This window comes from Eufriesea mexicana, unplaced genomic scaffold (genome assembly GCF_001483705.2).
Source record: "Eufriesea mexicana isolate 0111107269 unplaced genomic scaffold, ASM148370v2 scaffold1723, whole genome shotgun sequence".
Classification (NCBI taxonomy): domain Eukaryota; kingdom Metazoa; phylum Arthropoda; class Insecta; order Hymenoptera; family Apidae; genus Eufriesea; species Eufriesea mexicana.
In genome coordinates, this window is record NW_016909858.1 from 124,380 (window position 1) to 147,011 (window position 22,632).

The following is a 22,632-nucleotide window of genomic DNA, read 5'->3' on the forward strand; positions in this document are numbered from 1 at the left end:
GGCTCTCGACTCGAAACGTCCGGCCTCTTGTCTCCTTCCATCTCCACCCGTTCCTCCTACCCCCCTTAAACCATTACCGGCAATTCGACTATCGACCGTCGCCTGCATCTTTTTCAAATTTCCCACTTTTCGCCTGGCATCTGTCTTTCCAACTTTGTAACCCTATGTTATTAACGCAAATGTAGAGTAAGAACGGTGCACAGCGTCGCGACGTATACGTAATCGTCTAATCGGTGTAACCCGAGATAACGACCTACTTAGCTCCGAACATTTTACGCTGATCCGTACGAACCACGAATTTTTTAGCCATCTCCGTGCCAAGTTCAACCGCTTTAACATCTCTCGCGACGTTTCTCTCCTTGCCGTATCTTTTGTTAATCGGTAATCGAAACCCATCGACAGGATCAATGTTCCGTGTCCCATCCCCATCCTAGATCCGCGTGCACGGTTCACTTGGTCGAGCTTTTTAATCGTAAGACCGGATTCGATCAGTGGATATCGCAAACCGAACGTTGATTGCCAATTTTTCACCCGCTGAAAGACACGCGAGAGGACATCAATTGGGAAAAACAAGGACGGAGAGTTGGACAGGGTATGGAAAAGTTGAACGAACGGGAACTAACGGTCGATAGATGTTGACGTAAAATTGATTAAAAGACCGATCACGAAGAAATATTAAGCAGAAACCGGTACCCAGTACGACGAGTACCACCGAGTATTACCGACTCTGGATTTTCCGCCGATTTTTCCTTCCTCTTTCAACACGCCCAATTGATGGTGCTTTGAAAGAAGGCTTCTCCAGGATGTCGCGGCAATTGATTCAAAAGTGATTCAGAGAGGAAATTATTTTCTCGAAAAAGGTCCAACTTCTTTAGAAAAAGGGAACGCGTTAATTAGCATAGACGTGGATCGGTCGTAGTAGCCTGAATCCGCTCGTTTTCTCTCTTACTCTCATACCCCCCTATTCACCGGGCAAATTCATTTCGCGGTGAACGATAACGCGTCGAATTTCTTGAGCAGGAAAATGGAAAAAATCGCGATCGAAATTTGGGTCAGAGGCGAGAATGAAGGGGAAGGAGAACGCAAGGCGTGGTAAAGTGGTCCAATTCGATCCCTTCCCGTGCAATTAAACCCAATCGATCAGTTGGAATAGAAACGAAAAACAACGAAGCCCGAGAGCGATAGATCCTCGCGATTTCCATGCGAAAATCGTTATTTAATCTCGCGTAACGAACGGTAATATCGAAAAAGTAACGAATAATAGCGACGCTTCTTTCATCCATCGCCATATGTAACGTCGCGACGCAAAAATACACTTCCTTCTCGATCTAAATTTAAACTAACTCGACCCTAAAACTTTTACCACGACATACGTCTCTCATAAAGGGAAGAACCTTTCTCTCTTGGATAAAATCTCGATTTCCGACCCAAAGGGAAATATTCCTGCGATAATCGGAAATGACGTTTCACTCGTGCCAAGATTAATTCGAACTCAACAAATTGGTTGTATTTTCCACGCGACGGGGACTGTTGGCCAAACAGCGCGCCGTCATTCGCTTCTCTCCGAGTCGGACGTCTATCGTCTGCCAGTAACGTTTGAGAATATTTAAAGGAAACAATCGTTGTTGACACGGGGAACGAGAAATAAAGAAAGAAATGGGAATTTTCGATTCGGAGATCCGTAGTAGCGAAAGAAATGAAAGGAATTCTAGGAAACATAGAAACGACGTCGAAATACCAATCTGTTTTTGGTGTGTTTTATTGATCGGATAGGGTTGTAAATACAGTTGGCAAATTCATCGGAAATACAATCGAAACACGTATATACAAATATGTACAACGCCGATCTTGATCCTTCCTGCCACTGGGAGGAACAGTCCTCACGAGTGCGTGTGCGCTGCAACATCTATTTTAAATAAGCTTAAGTTTCAATACTCGTAGTTTTCGCTTCGAACGAAGCCGAGATACAGCCGCTCGCATGCTTGTAGGTACAAAATTATAAAAAGAAAGAGAAAAAGAAGAGGAGTAAAATAAAGATGGGAGGGGAAGGGAAGGAGCGGTGGTGTAAAAAAGATAGAGAAGGACGTAGAGAGTAAGAAAGAAAGGGGGGGGGGGGAAATGGAATGGGACGATTAAAGGAATTAATTCAAAAGTTGGACAATGGCGGCCGAAAAGCAAAGACGAGGAAAAATGGATGAAAACTCCTACCAGGGACTAGAAAACGTTTATTCGACTCGATACTTTTTCTCTAAAGCTTACGAGCTTCCGTGCATGCGTGCGTGTTTGCGTGTTCGCTTGCTCGCGCTCTTCTTTCCTCTCGTCGTTTCTTCCTTCTTTCTCTCCTTCCTTCCTTCTTTCCTTCCTTCCTTCCTTCCTTCCATTCCATTCCACGCAATGCATCTTACTAAATATCGATAGAGCTTATCCTAATCCTACTACGCGACTATACTTATACGTATCGATATGGATAAGAATACGATCGCGCTCGCGATCGTTAGACGGAGAACACTTCGGCTTACCTATTTTTCGAAAATGGCAGTCTTTGATTCCATGAATCTCCCGCTAATGATACTCGTTTCGCACGAGAGATGGGGCAAATTACAGGTAAGGAAAGAAACCGTTGGTCGTAGAAAAAAAATGGAAAAAGTGTCGTCCGCACCGAATTACCGCGAATCGTCGCGACGTGTATTTCCTTTAGCAAGTTTCAGCGAGAAGCACGATTTTCCGTGAGATCTCCCTCGAGATTCTTCGTGCGATCTCTCCGTGGAGATGTCGCGCGGACGAGCGAGAAACGAGAAACGGTATCGTCGAATCGGACAGTGAACCGTGCACGGTTATCTTACGCGTATATCTGTTACCTCGAGACCTCGAGACGATACGAGGGTATACAGAGGATACCCTGGCTCATCTACGAAATTAGCGAAAGTTAATCTCGCGATTTCCGCGAGAATCGAGAAAATAGATATTCGAAATAGAACATATCGAGCCGTTCCTCGATACCTGTAGAATAAAAAATAAATAAAAATTTGGAAAAGTGCGGAGTGACGTCGAAGCGTGGTTGGTCGGTCGTAGGTGGTCAGTTGGTCTCACCGAGGCTCTCCTCCACGATCTTTTCGAGCTGACCGTTGAATTCCCTCGACGATTTGTCGCTGGAAGCGGAGGAACCGAGCGAGCCGACTTCCTGCAAAAGGCCCTTCTTCAGGACAATTAGGTACCCCTAGCTCTGAATCGTGTCGGTCGTGTATTCCTCGTGCAACGCCAAAAGATGACGGGGGACGTCCAAGGCTGTATGCAAAGTAACGGTGACCCCGCGATTCAAGCTGACGGCCGGATAGAAGACGCCGTAGAGATCGCGAAACGCGATCCCTCCCTGCGGCTGATCGTTCACGAAGAAACGAAGCGTATGCGTGGTGTCCAGATCCAAGAGAACGCCCACCGTGGAACCCTGTTGCACGCCACCTTCGGTCCTCTGCGCGTGTCCCCCGCCGTGCATGAACCAAGAACGCTGCCGGTCTATGTACATGCTCCAACCCTTATCGTCCTTGCCTACGGGTAATCGAACAAGCAATTGCCGCTACAATTTCCCGCTAGGACGATCGGCAAATAAAGCGATTCTAAGCGAACAAACACCAGTGGCGTTGCTCGATTAAACGGCCACCATCCGAAAAGAAGATTCCATTCGTTTATTCCATCTATTTGTCCGACACTTTGTGTCTTTCACTCACCGAGCATTCGATCCCGCGACACTTCGGCTCTCGCTATACCGAACGCTGGATCCGTGTCGCTGTGATAACGGTCGATCGTCAGCTCCCAATAATGGACTCCCCGTGAAAATCCGACGCTCGAGAGGACGACCCGGTGCTCGTAACCTTCGCAGAACGCGCTCATCGCGTCCTCGGAAATTGATACCTCCTGTGGTATACCGGATGCCCCGGTCGCCCACGAGAACCACGCCACTGTCGAACAAAGCGATACGGATCCCCGCTAAATAATCGACCGATCGATTCTGCTCGGCTTCTAGCCAAGCACGAGCTTAACCGACCATTGTTCTCGAATGACGAGCGACGAAATCGAGTGGACACAAACTCGACGTGACGGTTGCCGGGTGATTCGGAATATATCGGAAAAAGGACACGGCAAAATAGAAACCGGAAGTACGAATAAACCAGACCGACGACTCGCGCCAGCCCCGTATAAACGGAATTTCCCCTTCCGATATGAATTCCCGATATCTTCGAGACACGAATCGCGTAATCTTTCACGCGACAAATTTCTCCTTTTCTTCTCCTCTTTTTCTCCTTTTTTTCTTCTTTCGTCATACGCTCATACCGTTCTATCGACTTTTACACGAGATCATACTCCATCGATGCGACCCGTTTCCGATAGTCTATGCTTTCGTCCGTATTTTTCATCGCGCCGTTTATTTTATATCGCGTAGAGGGAGAAGGTATTCACGCGACCCGTTCATTTCGCTTGATCGAAGAAAACGTTGAAATCGTGCGCGCGCGCGCGCGCGCGCAGAAACGGAAGAGAACACGAGTGGGAAACTCACCCTCGGCTGTCTGCAGACCGATCAGCTCCGAATACTCGCCTTCCCCGGCGCTGTTAAATGCCCTCACCCTGGCATTGTAGAGAGAGTTGAAATGCAATCCGTCCACTGTACAGATCGTTTCTCGGCCACAGTACACTTCCTGATCAAACACACGACGGAACAATTAATTCAACCAGCTGGATTCTCCGCAATTGAACGAAACGTTACTCTCTGCCAAACAGAGATCCAAGGCCTTCCGATCGAAACTAATTTTCTTTTCCGATCACACCGACCGATCACACACACTTGGGGGAAACGCGATTCGCCGTATAATATACGAAAAATGGCGTACTCGTCGCCGAACGAACAGTTTTCTCTTTACCCTAAATTCTCCGCCGCAACCATCGTCCAGTTCCAATAGATATCCTTCGATGGCGGGACCTCTTTGACCGGCACACCCAACGATTCCGTGTCCAGGTGGAGGTTGCCAAGCGACAGTCACGCTGTTGTTCTCGGCGCTGCACTCTTCCGGTATCAATATCGGGGCTCCAGGGGCTACGAAAATACCCAAATAAATTTCGCCATGAATCGACAAAATAAGAGAGGAGAGGGGGGTATGGGGGTGGGGAGAGAAAAGTAAGAAATATTTTGTACGATCCCGATGATTCGAGCGCCGATTTTCACACCTGCGGTCGCGTATAACGATTAACGACGTTAACGAGATGTTGGAGAATAATCGTACGCGTAGAAATTATCGCGTAGATCGTGGAGCGGAACACGATCGAAATAGACGAGGAAAGACCATGTCCGTATCGACGGGAGATTTATCGCGCGAATCGAACGAGAGCCGACCATGTCTAGATATACCGTTTCTTGATCCCCTTATCCCATAGTCGAGCATATGGCCGCTTCCAACAAACGGACAACAAAGTATTCGAAATGCCGGAAACAAAGGTACCTCTCTGCTGCTAGAGCGAAAGAAGCGAGTTGAAACTATACACGGATACGCTGCAGGGACACGTTTTATCGATAAAACTTATCCGAGAAGCACCCAAGCCAAGTGCCAAACTTTCTTACGATTCACCAACGTTCGAGAATACGATTCGTCTTTCGCGTAATCAGAGGTGCCAAACTGCGCACCGAGATCAGCGATCAAAGATGTCACCGTTCGCGAACAACCATAAACATAGCAAAATATCTCCGTTATAACTATACGAACAGGATGGCAAGGTTTTCTCCAGCAATTACCTGCAATCGGGAATCGCTCTTCTCCTTCCGATGCTGCGTCCAACATGAAGCAATCGTTTACGTACGATCAACGTTATAAAACGGATCGATCTTTATCCGACGATACATTTACCCGACCATTTCTTTTTTCCTCCTTTTCCTGTATCTTTCACAGACCAGAGAGATCGATGCTCAATCGTAAGAGATAAAGGTGTTTCTTTACTCGCAGTACATAACGCGCGTTATAAAAATTCATTTCGTAGATACTTGAACCCTCTGGTCACTACTCTCTGGTCACTGCTCGTCACAAGCAGGAGAAGGAGACAGGAAAGAGAGAAAGAAAAGAAATGGACATCGTTCGTGATAAAGGGAAAGAAGAGGCAATTTTCTAGATAGACGGAACGGTGTATATAGGATGACGAAGGGAGGGAGCGAAAAGAGAGAAGGCTTACGTTTCAACTGAACAAAGGTAAGTTGATCGATAGCTCGTCGCAACGGCTTGTCATCGAGAGTGAGATCGAGCAACGGCAGTCGAGCAATTTCTTGTACACCCTCGGCACCGCCCCAAGAGCCAGCGGCGGTAGCGGCTCTGACCGAGAGCATACCGCCAATTTGAAGAAAAGCCGCGCTGTCGGTCTCTTTCAGTGCTTCGATGCAAAAGGTGAGAAGCGCCGTGGTCGCCTGTAGGTGAGACGCGCATCTCGCCACTTGGTCCCTTAAAGAGCGCACCCTTGCCTCGCGGGTTTGTCGAGCCGCTTCGATCAATCGAGATTTCCTCGCCTGCAAAAGACTCACCAAGTTTGCCACCCTGTCCTCCACCTCTTCTTCCAACGTCGCACACTCTTCCTGTCAACATACCACCAGCTCGTCAATCTACCTAATTCGAAGGTACACGGGCCAGCAACTACACAGGTCGGAGCAATGGACAAAACGTGGAAAGAGAAGAAGCAACGATGCAATTATCGTCCAGTCTTCTCGTAATTTCTCGTAATTTCTCGTAATTTCTCGAAATTTCTCGAAATTTCGCGTACATCGACTGTGGCGCGAAATTAAAAGGAAATAAAAAGGAGAAGAGAAAACGTGCAAAGCAAATACTCACGTGCACTTTGTCCGTCATTCCTTTGAGCCTTTGTATAAATTCCGTGGTCGAGCGAGCTCTTTCCGACAGTTGTTGCAGGTTTTGCGAGAGCTCCGTCTGTAATCGCGTGAAACGATACGCGTTAGCGGCAAATTTTTACATTCTTTCTCGGCTTTTCTTTTTTTCTCCGACGCCTTGCCATTAACAAGGAGAGGAAACTATCGTGTGTCAATCGTCTGTTTGTCCTTCCACCGACTCGTTCGCCTGGCACCCTGGCTTTACCTATTCTATCCGTTCTATCGTCTGTAGATGTACCTATCTTTTACAACGCGACGGGGGATAATCGAATTATTCCTGCGAAATTGATCTGACAATCGCGGCTCTGTTAATTTCCGCAGTTTTACTCGCTAACTTCCAGACGGAAATCGCAGGGACGATCGCACGGACGATCGCACGGCGCGTCGTGGTGAGATTCTTCTCGAATCGGCTAGATTAACCGATGAAAGTTCTACTCGCTGATCGATTTTTCCTTTCCCGTTTGTTATCGAGTAGCGACTACGTGGGTGTCGAATGCCGTACGAAATGGCGAAACGAGCCACGGCTAAATGCGGAGCAATCGCACCGCGTTGCATCCGTTAATTAAGCGACTCGATCGAATCTCGCTCGGCCACTCGTTGCAGGTAATTGCTACAGTCAAGGGTGCTCGGATCGATCCTCACGGAGCATTCTCCTTTCTCGAGATACTCCTTGACGCGCACATCGCGTGCTTGCCTCTCCGGGGTACAACAGTCCACCGTTATTTCGTAATGCGAAATTCACCGTTGTCTTTTCTCTGGCTGTTCGTTGCTCCAACGGGATAATTTGTAGAAATTGCTGGTATCGCGGAAACACGCCGCGAAGGATGATACGGAGAAAGGGGCTAAAATAAGAAAAGCGAGAAAAATCGCAACGAGACCCTGCACTGGAATATTATACGCGTAGGATAGAAGGATCGAACGAGAGGGAGCATCTTTCGTAGCGATAGATCAGCATCTATCGCGAAAGCTACCAGACGCAAGGAAGATGGCGCGTCGCTTGCTTTGATCCAAACGCACCATGACGCGTTAAATTAAAAGCCGGGTCGTCGACCGCTCCTTCTCTCTCCTTTTATCCGCAAACCACGATGCACTGCATTGTCATCGAACGGTGACAATGTTTCTGCTTCCTTCTCCTTTTCATCTCCGAGTCTATCTCGCTGTTAAATAGGCAAACGGTGGCTGGTGGCTAGCGACAAACCTGACGCGAAAGCGAGAAGTTTAATATCGGTTTGCACGGAGGGAGTGTGGCAGCGACACCGCAACGCGGTAATCGGAAAAGATGTGGCTGGATAGCCGCATTCGAAAAGGTTTCAACGCGAGTCAGACGAAAGAACAGAAACGAAAGAATACCATAGTAGTCTAGGGTATATAAGGTGGATCGGTGGATCACAGAGACACCCCGTCGAAAATAACGTTCCAGATGCTTCAACCGTGGCAGAGAAATAACGCTTTCGGCGTGGAATCGATCGTAGCTGCTCCGCTAAGCTGCTACGCAACCAAAGATAAGCATACGTACGTACATCGTTCAGACTTGCCACGACTACCAGAGAACTAGGAACAGGCAATCGTACCACGTTCTCGTAATCGACGCTGATCAACTTATACAAATGGATCTCGATTGTCGCGACGATTGATCGAATCATTCTCTCTATCCAGCTGCTGACGATTCTCGACAGCTGCCTTCCCGTTTAACGTCGTCGCTTCGCGTCGGCTCGTTCGTGCGCGGATCTTTGCGAGAAAACGCCGCGACAACTAGATACCGTAATTATATAGATCCGAATTTCGCGAAAGTACAATTTACCTCGACATCGACTCCGATATGCGTACGTTGTGTCGTTGTAATTGCGCGTTAATCACGTCTCGTGTATATCCCGCGACAAAGCGTAACCGTGACTCTACGTCCTACGCGAATATCGTGGCTTTCTTCTTCTCGAGTTCCTTCTTAAAATGCGCAAACTGCAATCGCAAATAACGAAATACCACGCGTCTCCATTTTTCTCTTCTTCGCAGTCTTTACAGGCAGAAACGGCATCTTGGGAAAACACGAAATACCTGCAAAAGGAAGGAGGAAAGAGCGATAAAGGCAAACGTCGCGTTTCCCTGAACCCGACGAGACGAAATCGAAGCCACTGTCGCGGTTCCTGCTTTTAATACGTTCCGATAACGAACGGTATAATTGGGTAATATTTTCAATGAAACGGAGAAAAAGTAGCGGATAATTGCCGAAGCATGGTCATACTGCACTTTGTATATCGCGCCGATACGAAAGGGACGAACCCCTCTCGTGGGGCTCTTGACCCGAGACAAACCTACGCGTTGGCGCGCGCGCGCACGCGCGTACGATCGATTCGGAGAAAATATAAACCCAGTCAAATATCCCCTCTTTTCGCACATATATACGCTCTTTGCATCTAAACTCGTGTCTTCGATCTCGTTTAACGCCAGATCGAAAGAGCGCAAAAGAAACGGCTAAAAATTGTTCGCAAGATTGAGGAATAGATTTGGAGAAAAGCTGCAAATTTGCTCGATCTAACAGCGCGTGTGTTTGAAAAGAAAGCGATAAAAGAAGTCTTTAATCGGTTATTCTCTACGCGCCCTGCGGTACACGTACAAACGTCGTATCGCTCCCTACCCTTAAACAGGGTGACTCACCGTTTTTCCACGTTCCATTCAGTATTCGTCTTTGCCGCTTCTACTCGAAATATCGAATACGCTGTAATCGCGTTACGTTTGCCAACGAGTCTTTGGCGAAGTGAACGCTGCGTTATCGACTCGAATGGAATTTTTCGAAACGCGTCGTCTTCGCAGAGATTCCCGTGACTTGAAATAACCCGATCCAGTTTAAATGAACTATCGTTGCGAAACGTGGCAGCATTTACGAATCCGATAGCTAAAAATCTGCACGTGCTATGGCGACGATATTTTTAGAAGATGAAAGGGTAGGAAACGAAGCGACGACTACGACGACGACGACGACGACGACGACGACGACGACGACGACGACGACGAGGAGGAGGAGGACTCGCTGGAGACCACGAACCGAGTCGTCGCTCGTCAAACGCAAACACTCTCGACGATATTTCTCGATAATGGAAAATATTTCGAATGCGTCGAATCGTTTATCCAGCGAAATTTCTACGACTAAAAACCGTCGTTTTAGCCGTCGACGAATGGTAGATCGTAGACAGAGAAGGGGAGCGAAAAGAGAGAAAAGAGTATCTTATCGACTCGGCTAGGGTGCATTTTCTATCGTTAAATTTGAAATGAAACAAGCCGGGCCAGCTGAAGGGAAAGCAAAGGGCGAGTGATAATAAAGGAAGCATAGGTGGGCGTCGGTGATGGTGATGGTGGTGGTGGTAGTGGTAGTGGCAGTGGTAGTGGTTGGCGGCAGCAACGGCGAAGAAATTTTCAGGCCAAGGCACGGCACGCCACGGTACGCCACGGCACATTTCGTGTGTAGCAGCACTAACTAAGTAACGAGACACGCGTTCTCCTCTTTACGTATGATCGTACCCTCTCACCCCAACGGCGCGTATCGCGCAGTTATCACGCCGATCGAGCTGCCATAAATATCCGAGACGTCCAAGCGAACGCTCTTTCGCTAACAAAATTCACCAGCCGACGCTGCGTACCGCTCGAAATCTTACCAATCCATCGATTCCGTGGTTGCAATTGTACGTGCGTTATTTTAGCTAGATTCGCGAAAGTAAAGGACGCGCGGAAGAGAAAAAATCTATTCGCATGGAGTAAATTAGGCGAAACCTCGACGTACCAAAAGTGAAAGCCTACGTCGACCCATGTCACGAGTACTCTACGCGATACTCATACGCGTACCTTTTGTTTATTTACCGATACGGGGACTCGTAGCAAGTATCAAAGGCTGGCACCGTTTCAACAATTATTTTCGTTTCTAAGCTCTCTCGTCCCCGTTGCACTTTCCATTTCTCCTACATTATCATCCCGTAATTCTCCCAAAGCGAGCCTTTCCATTCTCTTTCGCCGAAATCAATGTCACAAGGAACAGGCTTCTTCCGCCGACCATCAGCCAACTTCATCCCTTCATCCCCTGCCTCGGCCTCATCCCTTCTGTTGTTCAACTTGGTTGCGTGTACGCGCTCTATCTGCTTTCGCGACGTTCTCCCCGACGTCACGGGTTATCTCGCGAATTTTCGTTCTACGTACACTTCTCGCACTCGTCTCTGCCTCTCCGACGACAGCGCGATCGAAATACGATCGATCTTCGAAATCGATCGTGAAAAATGCTCCGAAAACGAATATAAATTCGACTCGTTGCATTCGACGAGAATTGAAATCGAATTCAACGCGGTTAAAAAAGATTCTCGGGTACGCCATTTTAAGGTACACACTTGGTTAGCTCGCAACACGCTGAAAAGGAGCGAAAGAGAGAAAAGCAGGCAACGACAATTTTCTCGAGAATTTAACCCCGGTCCATAGATCGTGGCCAGCAAATGTTGCAGCAAACGCTAGTCGGTCATATGAAAGGCGTTTTACGTTGTATCCTCACGGACGCCATTTTCCAGCAAGTTTCCATTTATGGAAGCTAATGGTACGCGACCCGTCTAGAAGGTCACGTGATTCACTATTGCCAAGGCATCGGTCTTTCGATTTTCTACCAGTTTCTGTTTCTCCGAGGCTGTCGCTCTCGTTCGAAACTCGTCGAAAACCCTCCTCCTTCCCGTCTACAAACTAAACGTATCGGACAAATCCATCGAAACGTTCCTCCACCAATTATGCGACCAAGATTCGCTGGTTCCTACGTTATCGGTGATAATCCAGTTACCGTTGTCAACGGTCTCGTTGTACCAAAAACGTATCAAAACCGTATCAAAGGCGACAGCGTGAGAACGAGATGAAACCGCAACGAAAGGATACGAGAGCAGAATCGTGTGTATCGAGGGGAGAAAATATAATAAGGACATTTGCGGAGAACAAAGCGCGCGCGTTCCAATTTTTTCTCTATGCTCTCGATTATACGCGAAAAAGCCACGAGGACGTACGTTCTTTTCAACGGGTTCATCGAGCCCCTTTCTCGTTCAAAAGCATCCAACAATACCAATTTTACGCCCCTATGGCAAGCCGGATGAGCGTTGTTTTATCTCGATCGCGATCCTCGGCAACGATTAGTCGAGGAGCCGTGATTTGCCAAATTATTGCTACGTATGAACCTTGGATGGAAAATTCGGCAGGGATGGGAGAAACTTGCGTTGCATTTGCAGGAAAAGCGATCCAAGTCGGCGAAAATTGCGAAAATTGCGAAACTGTGCAAGATGAGGAGCAACGGACGCCAGCGATATCGGAAGCTTTTCTCTTTCTGTAACCGGAGGTCGTTGATCCTGATCATCGTAGTTGGCGCGCGCATCAAAATAATCACAACGATCGAGTTCCGTGAACGAGGTTTGCAACTACTTTCGTCAAGGTCGTCCTCCAACATAGGTACACAGTCGAATCTAGAAGCCCCGCCGAACATAGGTATACAGAGCAGTGGATCAACCAGGCGTTGGCACGCCCAATTTTGTTTCCACACCTTTCTACCAGCTGGTAATAGCGGGAAAAAACTATTTCTATCGATTAACGAGTAAATACAATATTTTTTTTAACAACGCTTAACGAGAAAGTAGCGGAAAAAATTGAAGAATTTGCCACGCGAACAAGTATTTGGCACGCTTATCGTCTCGATGCTAAGTTTTCCATATGCCTATATACATATGTATATTATCAAACTGTAAACGAAATATTCCTTATTCCAAGCAAAACACATCCAACGATGCGATTAAATTAGTCAATTCTCACCGACGAAATTCTCCATATTTCAACTGCTTTAACTCCGGAAAGAATATATCACGAAACTTCGATTCGAGTATAAAAGTATACCAATAGGCATATAAAACGGACTCAGATCAGCTATTGTACGATATTTCTTTCCAATATTTTGGCCAAAATTTACCAACGGATTTACCACTGGAATAAAAAATATTTCCTTTATAATTCGGTAATATACGATCTTCCCTGATGTTATCCTGATGTGATCGAATAATACAGATAAATTATCCGTAAAATCTTTGGCGTAGGTAAAATTTTTCCCTCCTAAGTTTTTCGATTTTTTTCACTACTTCCTCCTAAGGCTACCTTACCAAAAAGCTTTCTCTACGAATGATCAAAACTATGGATAAAAGTTATTTCTACGGATAACGGCTTAACCGTACTGTTGTGAAACAGTTTTCACTCGTCTATTATCCGTTCGCATAAATTTACGGAGAAAAAATTAGACGAATACACGTGCGAATACACGTTGGATCGTGCTCTACGTAGATACGAAAGGCTACACTGACCTTCTGAGCTTTGCAAGCAGCGGCCAACGGCAGCACGTCGTGGGGATGATCACGAAGGCAAAGCGTGCATATCGCGATCTTGCAAAGAGCGCAGTAAAGCGTCAACGGTTCGCCGTTGTGATCGGCGCACAGGAGCGAAGTTTCCGCGACTGGGCCGCGAGAACCTTTGCATCCTCCGTTCGACTGCCAGCTGCCTCGAGGTGGGCCCAGGTTATGCGTTGCCAAAGGTCCCCGTTTCGGATGGCACGATTCCCTGCATCCGTCGCAGTACAACACCTGAAATCATCACGCGCGTCTTTCTTCGTGCCGGTAACCTCTCCCCCACCAATTTCACCTCGTACGATTTCGAGATAATTAAATGAAATGACAAGTGGCTATATTTCCTTTCGCTCTTCATCCTCCTTCGACATCGTAACGCGATTAACTAAGTCTACCCGAGTTTCCATATTTTCCTCTTGCCGTATTATAACCTTTCTATGCGTGTATTATATAGTATAATATAGTATAGTATAGTATATTATAGTATAGTATAGTATATTATAGTATCGTATCGTATCGTATCGTATCGTATCGTATCGTATTGTATTGTACTATATTGTACCATATTGCATTATATCGTATAATATTATATTATGTTATACGTGTATAATAGAATCGCGTAGATACCGCGGTGTTTTCGACGAGACAAAAAATGGAGGAGAACGAAAAACTGGTATAGAAAGAATATATAGAGGGGGGGGGGGCAGAGAGAGAGAGAGAGAGAGAGAGAGAGAGAGAGAGAGAGAGAGAGAGAGAGAGAGAAGCGTTTACTGACCTCGCATTGTTCGCAGGCGACGGTAGCGTCCCGGGGCTCGGATTCGCACATTTGACATTGCAATCTCGTGTTTTTCGACTCTTGATATTTCTCTACGATATGTTGCATCGCTCTGTACTTGGGCAAATTATGGGCTCCGCCTTCGTCGAAGTAAACGGTCTTCTGACAAACAGGACAGGAGAGACACAAAGTGCCGCCAGACGGTGGAAAGCCTCCGTTTCCGGGTGTGCCGACATAGCTTCCAGGTCGCGAGCTGGTCGACGTACTGCTGCACACCACGCCGGAATCTGTCTCGGAAAGAATCGAGAGTTTATCGGCTTCCTGATCGGAGCCCGGCGCATTCGACGAATCGGCCGTGGACTCCGGAGGAGAGTCCGGTGGTGCTTGTAAATTAATCGCACACGCCAGACAAAGGGCATGCCAGCAGGGCAACAGCACCGGCTCAACGAACAACTCTTTGCAACAAGGGCATCGTAGCTCGTCCTCCATCCTCACCACTCGTCGTCACAAGAGACTCGTCGCGCGCGCACTTCGCGCCTCCTTCTACTTCACCGACGACCTCGACCGACCGTTCGACCTTCTTTCCCACCGATCTTCTCTCTTCTTTTCCTCCTTCTTCCTCTTCTTCTTTTTCTTCTTCTTCTTCTTCTTCTTCTTCTTCTTCTTCTTCTTCTTCTTCTTCTTCTTCTTCTTCTTCTTCTTCTTCTTCTTCTTCTTCTTCTTCTTCTTGCTCCTCTATATTTCGGATACGCTTACTTCTTTCCTAATTCCTTTGAGACAGCGTTTCCTACGTCTCGGGCTTGTAGTTCCTTTCCTTCAACATACCTTTCGTTCCGAGCCAAGTATAGTATTATGTTCGTCTATATTTCGCCACGTTATCCTCTTGAGCTTGTTACGGTAACGAATGAACAAAAATTATGATACTCTTGCTCGTTGCTATCCACCGCTTTCTCGCAAACAAAACTGACAATTTTATTTCGATGGCGGCTCCTCGATTCATTCGTTACGGTGATGAACCACCACAACGATATATCCTCGAATCAAATTATATTCGTTCGAAGAAATCATTTCAACCAAAACGTTTCTTCTCTTCTTTGATTATCCTTCGCCCATCGATTGCACGTACATCACATGGAATATATGAAAATATCCACTTTACATTATTCGACGATCCAATTTCTAAGAGACGCCAAACGCGATTTCCGTGTTTGCTTCTTCTCGATCGATTCCAGCAAATGAGAACAACATTCAAAATACTCTTACGATCGAATAATTCGTCCTTTAACGTACATGAATACCCATAAATATGCAATTTCTGTCGAGTTTCGTAAATACCGGCACAACAAATTTACCACACGACACTCACTAGAAGACGTCACCGAGTTGACTGACTCCTGACGTTGTAGTACCTTCGCGCATCACTATCGCGCACCCTGGCTCAGGGACGACTCTTGTCATTTACCACCCAGCCATAATATGCAACATTTATCTTTCACCGTTTCTCGTCCTTTTTATACCTATCTTGCATGTATACACACTTACAAAACATGCACGCGTACGTCTATCTATGTATGTTTCAATTATATACGCATATATACACACACACACACACACACACACACACACACACACACACACACACACGTCTTTCTGTAATTTGTAGCTCTGTAAAATTATACTATTAATATCCTCAAATCCTTGCAAGATACACATACGTGAGTATAGAAAACATCGATAATTACCAATAATATGTAGTTTCTTGTCATTTTATAATTAGTTATTTGCCACACCATTAAAAAAAAATTGCATCTCGACAGAAATGATTCTTTTTGCACTTTGATTAATTCTGATGAAATTTACTTGTATTGCATATTCGTTAATCGATTTCTCGAGTGATTGATAGTTAAACATACTTCTGCTCGAAAATTACAGAAAATAATAATTATCCAAAAATTATAATTTTATTTCGATCTTACCCTTGTTTTCACAGTCCTGGTGTAACAGAGCCCCCCTCCCCTGCGACCAACATTCGGTCAGTCATCTCACTCCCTCACTCACTCACTCACTTTCTCACTCTCTCACTCTCTCACTCTCATTCTTTTCAACTATTTCTTTTTCCATGCATTATATTATTATCATTCTTCTACCATATATAATTTGTAGTTTTTCTTCAAACAGGACAAGATACGCGGAAAAGAATTAGACTGCAATCATAAAGAGTAAAACGAATAGCGTTAAAAAGAAATGTGTGTTCGAGATAAAGAAATAAACAAAATCAGATTCTTGTGATATCTATTTCTTTTTGATCTAGAACAATGTAAAATTACAACTGCATTATAAATATGCACATAATGGGTTATTGTTTATGCCCTTCTTCAATGCCTATAAATGTTGCGAATCTGAATCGATTCTTCTTACATCGATTTCACTTTGTTTTTAATTGACATACATGAAATCCGCTTATAACGATAATGTCACACTCGAACTTAACGATATCAAAAGAAATACGTGGAGGCGCCACATACTAGGTACTACAACTTTATCAAGCGACATCGAGCAAACACTGAAAATTGACGTCAGAACAGAACTGTATTTCTCGGTTCGGTAATCAACGAAATGTACGACTAGGTGGTATTTCCCGTAGAATATTACATGAGACGAAACTTTTTTGAAAATTTACAGGTAAGAGAATGCTGTTTCAACGTTTACTCGATTAATCTATCGTCGTTCCTGATTAACACACGTGTCTTTTATCATACTCGTATCTCTAGTGTTAAAAGTATCATTGAAAGCATGGTAATGCAGATTATGAAAGAAGGTTAATTGGAAAGACTTACCTCTGTACGAACAAATACTTCTAAACGTAACACACGTTCTTGGTAATAACAACTCTTTGAACTCGTTCAAGCTTCATTACGTTCATACCTTATGGTACTATATACCTGTTACGAAATTTTTAATTTCTTCTCCAATATCAATTTTTCATGGACTTATTCGTAAATTTTCGTACACGTATTTTACTTTATTTTTTACTATTTTTTTTTTCTTTCTTCCTTTTAGATTTAATGTTATTGATTACTGAGCAAAAACAAACATGTTCGCACCTTTGACAAAAAGAATCATATTGCAACAACTTTTTCATACACGTCGTTGTGGATCCACTTCCAGGTTAGTCTATTTATCAATTTACTAGCGTGCTATATATTGCGCGATCTAATCCTACATACCTTCTGTTACCGATTTACCACTTCGTAACTCATGCTTACATTAGCATGACAAACATTAACGCAAAATATATTATACAGATACACTAACAAAAATACACTAACGCATGGTTTGTTGTTTTTCAACTGTACAAATTAAACAAAATTGCCCATGCAACCATTTTCAGCACAGACTCGTGTGGTACATTCGACCTAGTTATCGTTGGGGGTGGCATTGTTGGATGTGCCACTGCACGAGAAATGTTAATAAGACATCCTACTTTAAAAATGGCGATCGTTGAGAAAGAAAACGCTCTGGCAAAGCATCAAACGCAACATAATAGCGGAGTAGTACATGCTGGCATTTATTACAAACCTGGCAGTATGAAAGTAAAGGGATAATAGATTGTATATATTTTTTTAAGAAGCTTACCCGTTTCAGGAAAAATATTCCTGTGTTTCGATATAATATGGCATTTCTAACAACATAATAGAATAACGCTTCATTATGAGATTTCTGATTCGACAGGAAATAATTGCAGGCAAAACTATGTGTGGAAGGTTTAAAGCTATCTTACGAATATTTCTGCAATCACGATATTCCTCACAACAAAGTTGGAAAACTCATAGTAGCACAAAATGCAGAACAAGTTAAGAGATTGGATGATTTATACGATCGAGGATTAAAAAACAATGTACCGGATCTGCAGTTAGTCGAGAAAGACTGTATATCAAAATACGAAGCTAAATGTCAAGTATTGAAGTTGTATCTTTATTTTTGGATTCTTAAAGAAACTAACAGGAAATATGAAAAAAGTATTGCGATTTTCAAAACTTATAATAATAGGAAATGCATGTATACTCTATAGGGAGAAAAAGCATTGTGGTCACCATGGACGGGTATAGTCAATTGGGCATTAGTTTGTAGACATTTTGCCCAAGAATTTCAGAAAATGGGAGGAAAAATATTCTTAAATTATGAAGTAATTGGTTTCTCAGAGATGACTGAATCTAAGGGAAAAGGAGAATTAGCTCCGATTTTGGTGCAATCGAAAGATAGAGTACGTTTACACATACTCTACAATTTTTGATTCGCAATACCTTTATCATGTATTTACATCGTAGTGTATACCCACGAAGAATGTGCTGACATGTGGTGGTTTACATTCGGACCGCTTGGCAGTAATGACAGGATGTGATCTTAGTCCACGAATCGTTCCATTTCGGGGCGAGTACTTATTACTGAGCGATAGCAAAAAGCATTTATGTACTACCAATATATATCCTGTCCCAGACCCAAGATTTCCATTTTTGGGCGTTCATTTTACACCCAGAATTAACGGCGACATATGGCTTGGCCCAAACGCAGTCCTAGCCTTTGCCAGAGAGGGTTATCGGTACACAAGTCTACAAATTTTTACTTACACGTAACATACAAAAATGTACCAATTAATTACTATATATCCTCAGATGGTTCGATATAAATGTGAAAGATTGCGTAGAAATGGCAAAATTTCCTGGACTATATAAACTCTGTTTCCGATATTTTATACCGGGATGCAAAGAAATCATTAAATCTATTTTCTATCCGCTTGCAGTGCGAGATTTGCAAAAATTTATTCCTGAGGTATCTTTCAAAGATATAAAAAGGTAAACGTATATGTATTTTTAATTAATTATATTCCATCGTATCGTCAATCGGTTATTCCTCCATACGCTTATATACATAATTATACAGGGGACCAGCAGGTGTCAGAGCACAGGCATTAGACAACAATGGTAATTTAGTAGACGACTTTGTTTTCGATGGAGGGAAAGGCAGTATCGGTAACAGAGTGCTTCATTGTCGCAACGCACCTTCGCCTGCTGCAACTAGTAGCATGGCAATCGCTAAATTCATTTCCAGTAAACTGGAAACTGATTTTAAGTTTTAACGATTCCTAATACTTTAATAGAAAAGAACTTAAATAACAAACGTACAAATTATATGACTCTTTGTAACAATATATACAGAATCTCTGTTTAATAGTAATTTTGTATTCATACTAATGTATATAATGTAATATGCAATAAAACATACTTTATACTTTCCTTTGCATAAAATTTTCTTATAAAGAATATTATCTAAAAATAATATTTAAACGATATATCTCGATATTGTTATAACGAGTTACATTAATTCACTTGTTCTCTGTTTCTTCCTTTCTATCCTTCCTCTTTCTTTTCCTCTTCCTCTTCTTCCGCCTCTTCTTCTTCTTTTCTTTCATTTTCTCTTTTTTTTTTCCTTTCTCGCCTTTCTATATTTCACCCCAATTAACATACACATCTTTTCTTTTATTCGAAGATCGTAATTCGTATTACAATCGTAAGAGTTTTCTGGCCAGAATAATTTCTACTTAATCAAACAGAATCCAAATAAAATTATAAAGCTTTATGCTTACGATGGTTGAATTTGAAAAGTGCAAAAATATTTCTCATACATACTTAAAAACGATAATGTTTGTACAAAATTACATCAAATTATTCTAAACCCCATTCCTGATACCATAAGACGCGAATTCGCAAAGTCCCAAGCAGCGGTTGAATGGAATCCCATATTTGAAAGAACAACACCATATTCGCTTAATGCAAACATAGAGTAAACTGCAATGAAACAATTGTATCTCATAAATGTTTCTTTGTACTTGTTTTGTTTGAAATCAATTAACTCACCTATAGGTTCACAATATTTGTTGTGCCTATAAAAAAAGTAACAGGCAAATATTATACACAGTAAATTCAATATCATGGTTCTTCGCTTCCACTTTAAGGAAGTAGCTTCGCAAGATTCCTTAGTAATATTACGACAATTTCTCATGATAAAATATGCAATCAACATATGAATAAAAGACGTTATTAAAAACGTTATGAAAGACAATTTGTGGAAGGCTGAAACAGAAATGTAAGTTATTTTATGTTTGAAACATATTAGCAAATTCAAATGCATACCATAATTTTCATCGGATGTCCAAAAACTTAACGTTACAAGAGATATGTTTTCAATCGCATATGTAATTGTAGCGACGTTACAAATATTTTGTGCCCATTTGTAGATATGCTCCTTATAATAGCGGCGATACATTATTAATACTAAAAATCGTATCAATGCTTGCGCAGCTACTGCAATTTTCCAAATATCTCTTTGTGGTCTATAATGTCCAATCGCAGCAGAGACAGATGGTAGAAAGTTGTAAACCTAGTACAAATAGTTACTATTACCTATATTCATGTGTATATACAGTAAAGTATTTTCTTTCATATTATATCATTGATTTTATATCGTCAGGAAAGTTATGTACCTTACAATGGGTAGAAGTAGAGTGCTCAAAATTGTATGCTATGGACCAAATGATACAAAATATAAATGCGAAAAAGGGCAAAGAAACGGTAAACCATGCTACTTTAGCGAAATTTAAGGTAAATCGCGCTTTCAACATGTCTTCTTCCACTAACGGAATATATTCTGATCCTACTCGAGACTTGTTCATCATGTTATATTCTAGATTATCATTTACGTCATCGTAAACGGCTCTGATACTCTTAATAGGCTAAAGTATAAAACATTCTATTGGTGAACGTAACAGGCGTTCCGCCCTTTTTCTGCATACGTTGCTTGTTGTTAAATACATAAAATTATATCGAACCGAAGAGTCATGATGAAGTTCCAAAAAGTGAAAATTTTGCACGCGAGGCCATTCGTATTCTTTCGGCACCCACATTTTCAGATAAAGATATAAAATAGACTATATCATCTTATAGCAAAGACAATTGATTGTACACGTCGTCTACACAATATTTTTCGACATACAACGGTATCACCACGTAGCATCCAAAACTAGAATAAACAAAACAAAGTTGCCGACGTTAACTTTTTTGACGTAAGATAGCGCTAGTTGGTCATTTACATCATCTAATGCCATCAGCTGTTTCATTTTTGTGTGTTGGTTCATTGTGCTGTTTTCGTGTAATCAAAGTGTTTTCATTTATGTTTATCTCTTGTTTACATCGGAAAATACATCTTAGTTTAATTATAGTGTCATACAAGTGGTAATAAGAACGAGATGTTGAAAAAGCATAGCGACGTAGAGATATTTTCGATAAATGTATTTAACCTTTTTAGGTTAGACTTCCAAGTACTTTGAAAGTAGATCTTGTACTTTCATAAAAATTTTGTACTTTATTGTCCATAATCAATGAAAAGGCATTAAGGATTCTCCTTCGAGTTATAAAACATGTGAGTATTATGGTGTGCACTTTCTGTAACAGGTACATGCTTTGTTTTATTAGCCAAAGACGAGGAAAAACAAATCGTTATCGAATAACGTACGAATTCACTTTCAATAAAGAAATATTAACTTCTCATTTATTAGGAAAGATATCAGTATTATTGTAGAAAATTATCCACTTTTCATTTAGGCGAATGTTTAAATAACAAATATTTCTAGCATATACATAATTCTTATATACATACATACTTTGTCATATTTTTTACTCTGCTTACTCCATTCGTACACTTATAGTTATACAGAAAATAGCGTAAACTGTATCCTATAGAGGGTATGTAGTAAACAAATTCATCGGGAGTTCGTATAATTTGTTTTGACTATCCTGTCGTTTCGGGCTATTCTTTTATTCGTTATTACATTACGCATATAGGACAGGTCATTTATAAGATTCGATAAAAGGAAGGAACAAGTGAGCGTAACGATATCTTAGCTCTAGTTTTGAGATTCGATTAAATTAGACGCAATGCGTCGAGACGGTTTGCCAGGAAGGTCGCAATATCATCCTACTATGCACTAAAAACCAAGCGCAATACCATTCCATCAAATATTCGCCGCAACAGCAATCTTTGCTGCGATTTAAATCAGATTGTATCATTCGCTATGAATCATTCTTTCAGCAGTATAACTCTTCCTATTTTACTGGCATCGAAGTCAAACAATATTATTGACATGTACGCAAGTCGCATCCATCTACGATTGTCCCTCTTTTTATCTCATACGAAACCATGATTCGAGTTCTGAAAATCAGTTGAGAAATGATACATTTTTACTTATCAACTATATATATGGACCGCTAAATGAATACCCGTTTAATTAAATTTAAAGTAAACGCAATACAAATTTACAAGCCTCTTATTTCAATCGTACACAACTTATCAGATGATTTACGTACATACATTTTTACGAGGGGGAAAGAAGAAATTAATATTCGTCCTATCAAGGCAGAGGCTATTAGATTTATGCTTGAACGAAAGGATACATATTGTCACTAACTTTTATTCATGTCAAACAGTTTAAAGTAGAACAC

At 42.6% G+C, this 22,632-nt stretch overlaps 4 protein-coding genes across 12 annotated transcripts in view; 2 read left to right on the plus strand and 2 right to left on the minus strand.

Moving 5' to 3' along the window:
* Nucleotides 1-3,040: 3,040 nt before the first annotated feature.
* Trim9 (E3 ubiquitin-protein ligase Trim9) lies at nucleotides 3,041-14,566 on the minus strand. 2 transcript variants are annotated; one of them, XM_017901764.1, is made up of 9 exons: nucleotides 14,078-14,566; nucleotides 13,264-13,539; nucleotides 6,858-6,953; nucleotides 6,211-6,604; nucleotides 5,780-5,812; nucleotides 4,914-5,086; nucleotides 4,553-4,691; nucleotides 3,726-3,956; nucleotides 3,041-3,546 (listed from the first exon to the last, which is right to left on the minus strand). In XM_017901764.1, the coding sequence occupies exons 1-9, from the start codon at nucleotides 14,564-14,566 to the stop codon at nucleotides 3,218-3,220; spliced, it is 2,160 nt and encodes a 719-aa protein (XP_017757253.1). In that variant the 3' UTR covers nucleotides 3,041-3,217. The 2 variants fall into 2 exon arrangements, with proteins under 2 accessions (XP_017757253.1, XP_017757254.1); XM_017901765.1 differs by lacking the exon at nucleotides 5,780-5,812.
* Nucleotides 14,567-16,637: 2,071 nt separating this feature from the next.
* L2HGDH (L-2-hydroxyglutarate dehydrogenase) lies at nucleotides 16,638-19,328 on the plus strand. 3 transcript variants are annotated; one of them, XM_017901767.1, is made up of 9 exons: nucleotides 16,638-16,759; nucleotides 16,849-16,956; nucleotides 17,138-17,245; nucleotides 17,469-17,670; nucleotides 17,823-18,035; nucleotides 18,150-18,341; nucleotides 18,406-18,677; nucleotides 18,751-18,930; nucleotides 19,019-19,328. In XM_017901767.1, the coding sequence occupies exons 3-9, from the start codon at nucleotides 17,172-17,174 to the stop codon at nucleotides 19,212-19,214; spliced, it is 1,329 nt and encodes a 442-aa protein (XP_017757256.1). In that variant the 5' UTR covers nucleotides 16,638-16,759; nucleotides 16,849-16,956; nucleotides 17,138-17,171; the 3' UTR covers nucleotides 19,215-19,328. The 3 variants fall into 3 exon arrangements, with proteins under 3 accessions (XP_017757256.1, XP_017757255.1, XP_017757257.1); XM_017901766.1 differs by lacking the exon at nucleotides 16,849-16,956; XM_017901768.1 differs by lacking the exons at nucleotides 16,638-16,759; nucleotides 16,849-16,956 and having other exon boundaries at nucleotides 17,167-17,245; nucleotides 17,474-17,670.
* A 184-nt stretch (nucleotides 19,329-19,512) lies between these two features.
* On the minus strand, nucleotides 19,513-21,151 carry LOC108548643 (post-GPI attachment to proteins factor 2). Of its 4 annotated transcripts, XM_017901690.1 has the most exons (6): nucleotides 20,964-21,010; nucleotides 20,619-20,884; nucleotides 20,269-20,515; nucleotides 19,993-20,208; nucleotides 19,765-19,923; nucleotides 19,513-19,672 (listed from the first exon to the last, which is right to left on the minus strand). In XM_017901690.1, the coding sequence occupies exons 2-5, from the start codon at nucleotides 20,808-20,810 to the stop codon at nucleotides 19,796-19,798; spliced, it is 783 nt and encodes a 260-aa protein (XP_017757179.1). In that variant the 5' UTR covers nucleotides 20,811-20,884; nucleotides 20,964-21,010; the 3' UTR covers nucleotides 19,513-19,672; nucleotides 19,765-19,795. The 4 variants fall into 4 exon arrangements, with proteins under 4 accessions (XP_017757179.1, XP_017757181.1, XP_017757178.1 ...); XM_017901692.1 differs by lacking the exon at nucleotides 20,619-20,884 and having other exon boundaries at nucleotides 20,964-21,151; XM_017901689.1 differs by lacking the exon at nucleotides 20,964-21,010 and having other exon boundaries at nucleotides 20,619-20,957.
* A 147-nt stretch (nucleotides 21,152-21,298) lies between these two features.
* Nucleotides 21,299-22,632, plus strand: part of LOC108548659 (WW domain-binding protein 4) — an 11,519-nt gene continuing 10,185 nt past the window's right edge. Inside the window, exons 1-2 of one of the 3 annotated variants that reach the window (XM_017901709.1) lie at nucleotides 21,328-21,366; nucleotides 21,440-21,553. In XM_017901709.1, the coding sequence (XP_017757198.1) occupies nucleotides 21,552-21,553 (2 nt within the window). In that variant the 5' untranslated portion in view covers nucleotides 21,328-21,366; nucleotides 21,440-21,551. Of the gene's footprint in view, nucleotides 21,554-22,632 lie in introns of all 3 variants that reach the window. The other 2 variants (XM_017901710.1, XM_017901708.1) reach the window with 2 other exon arrangements.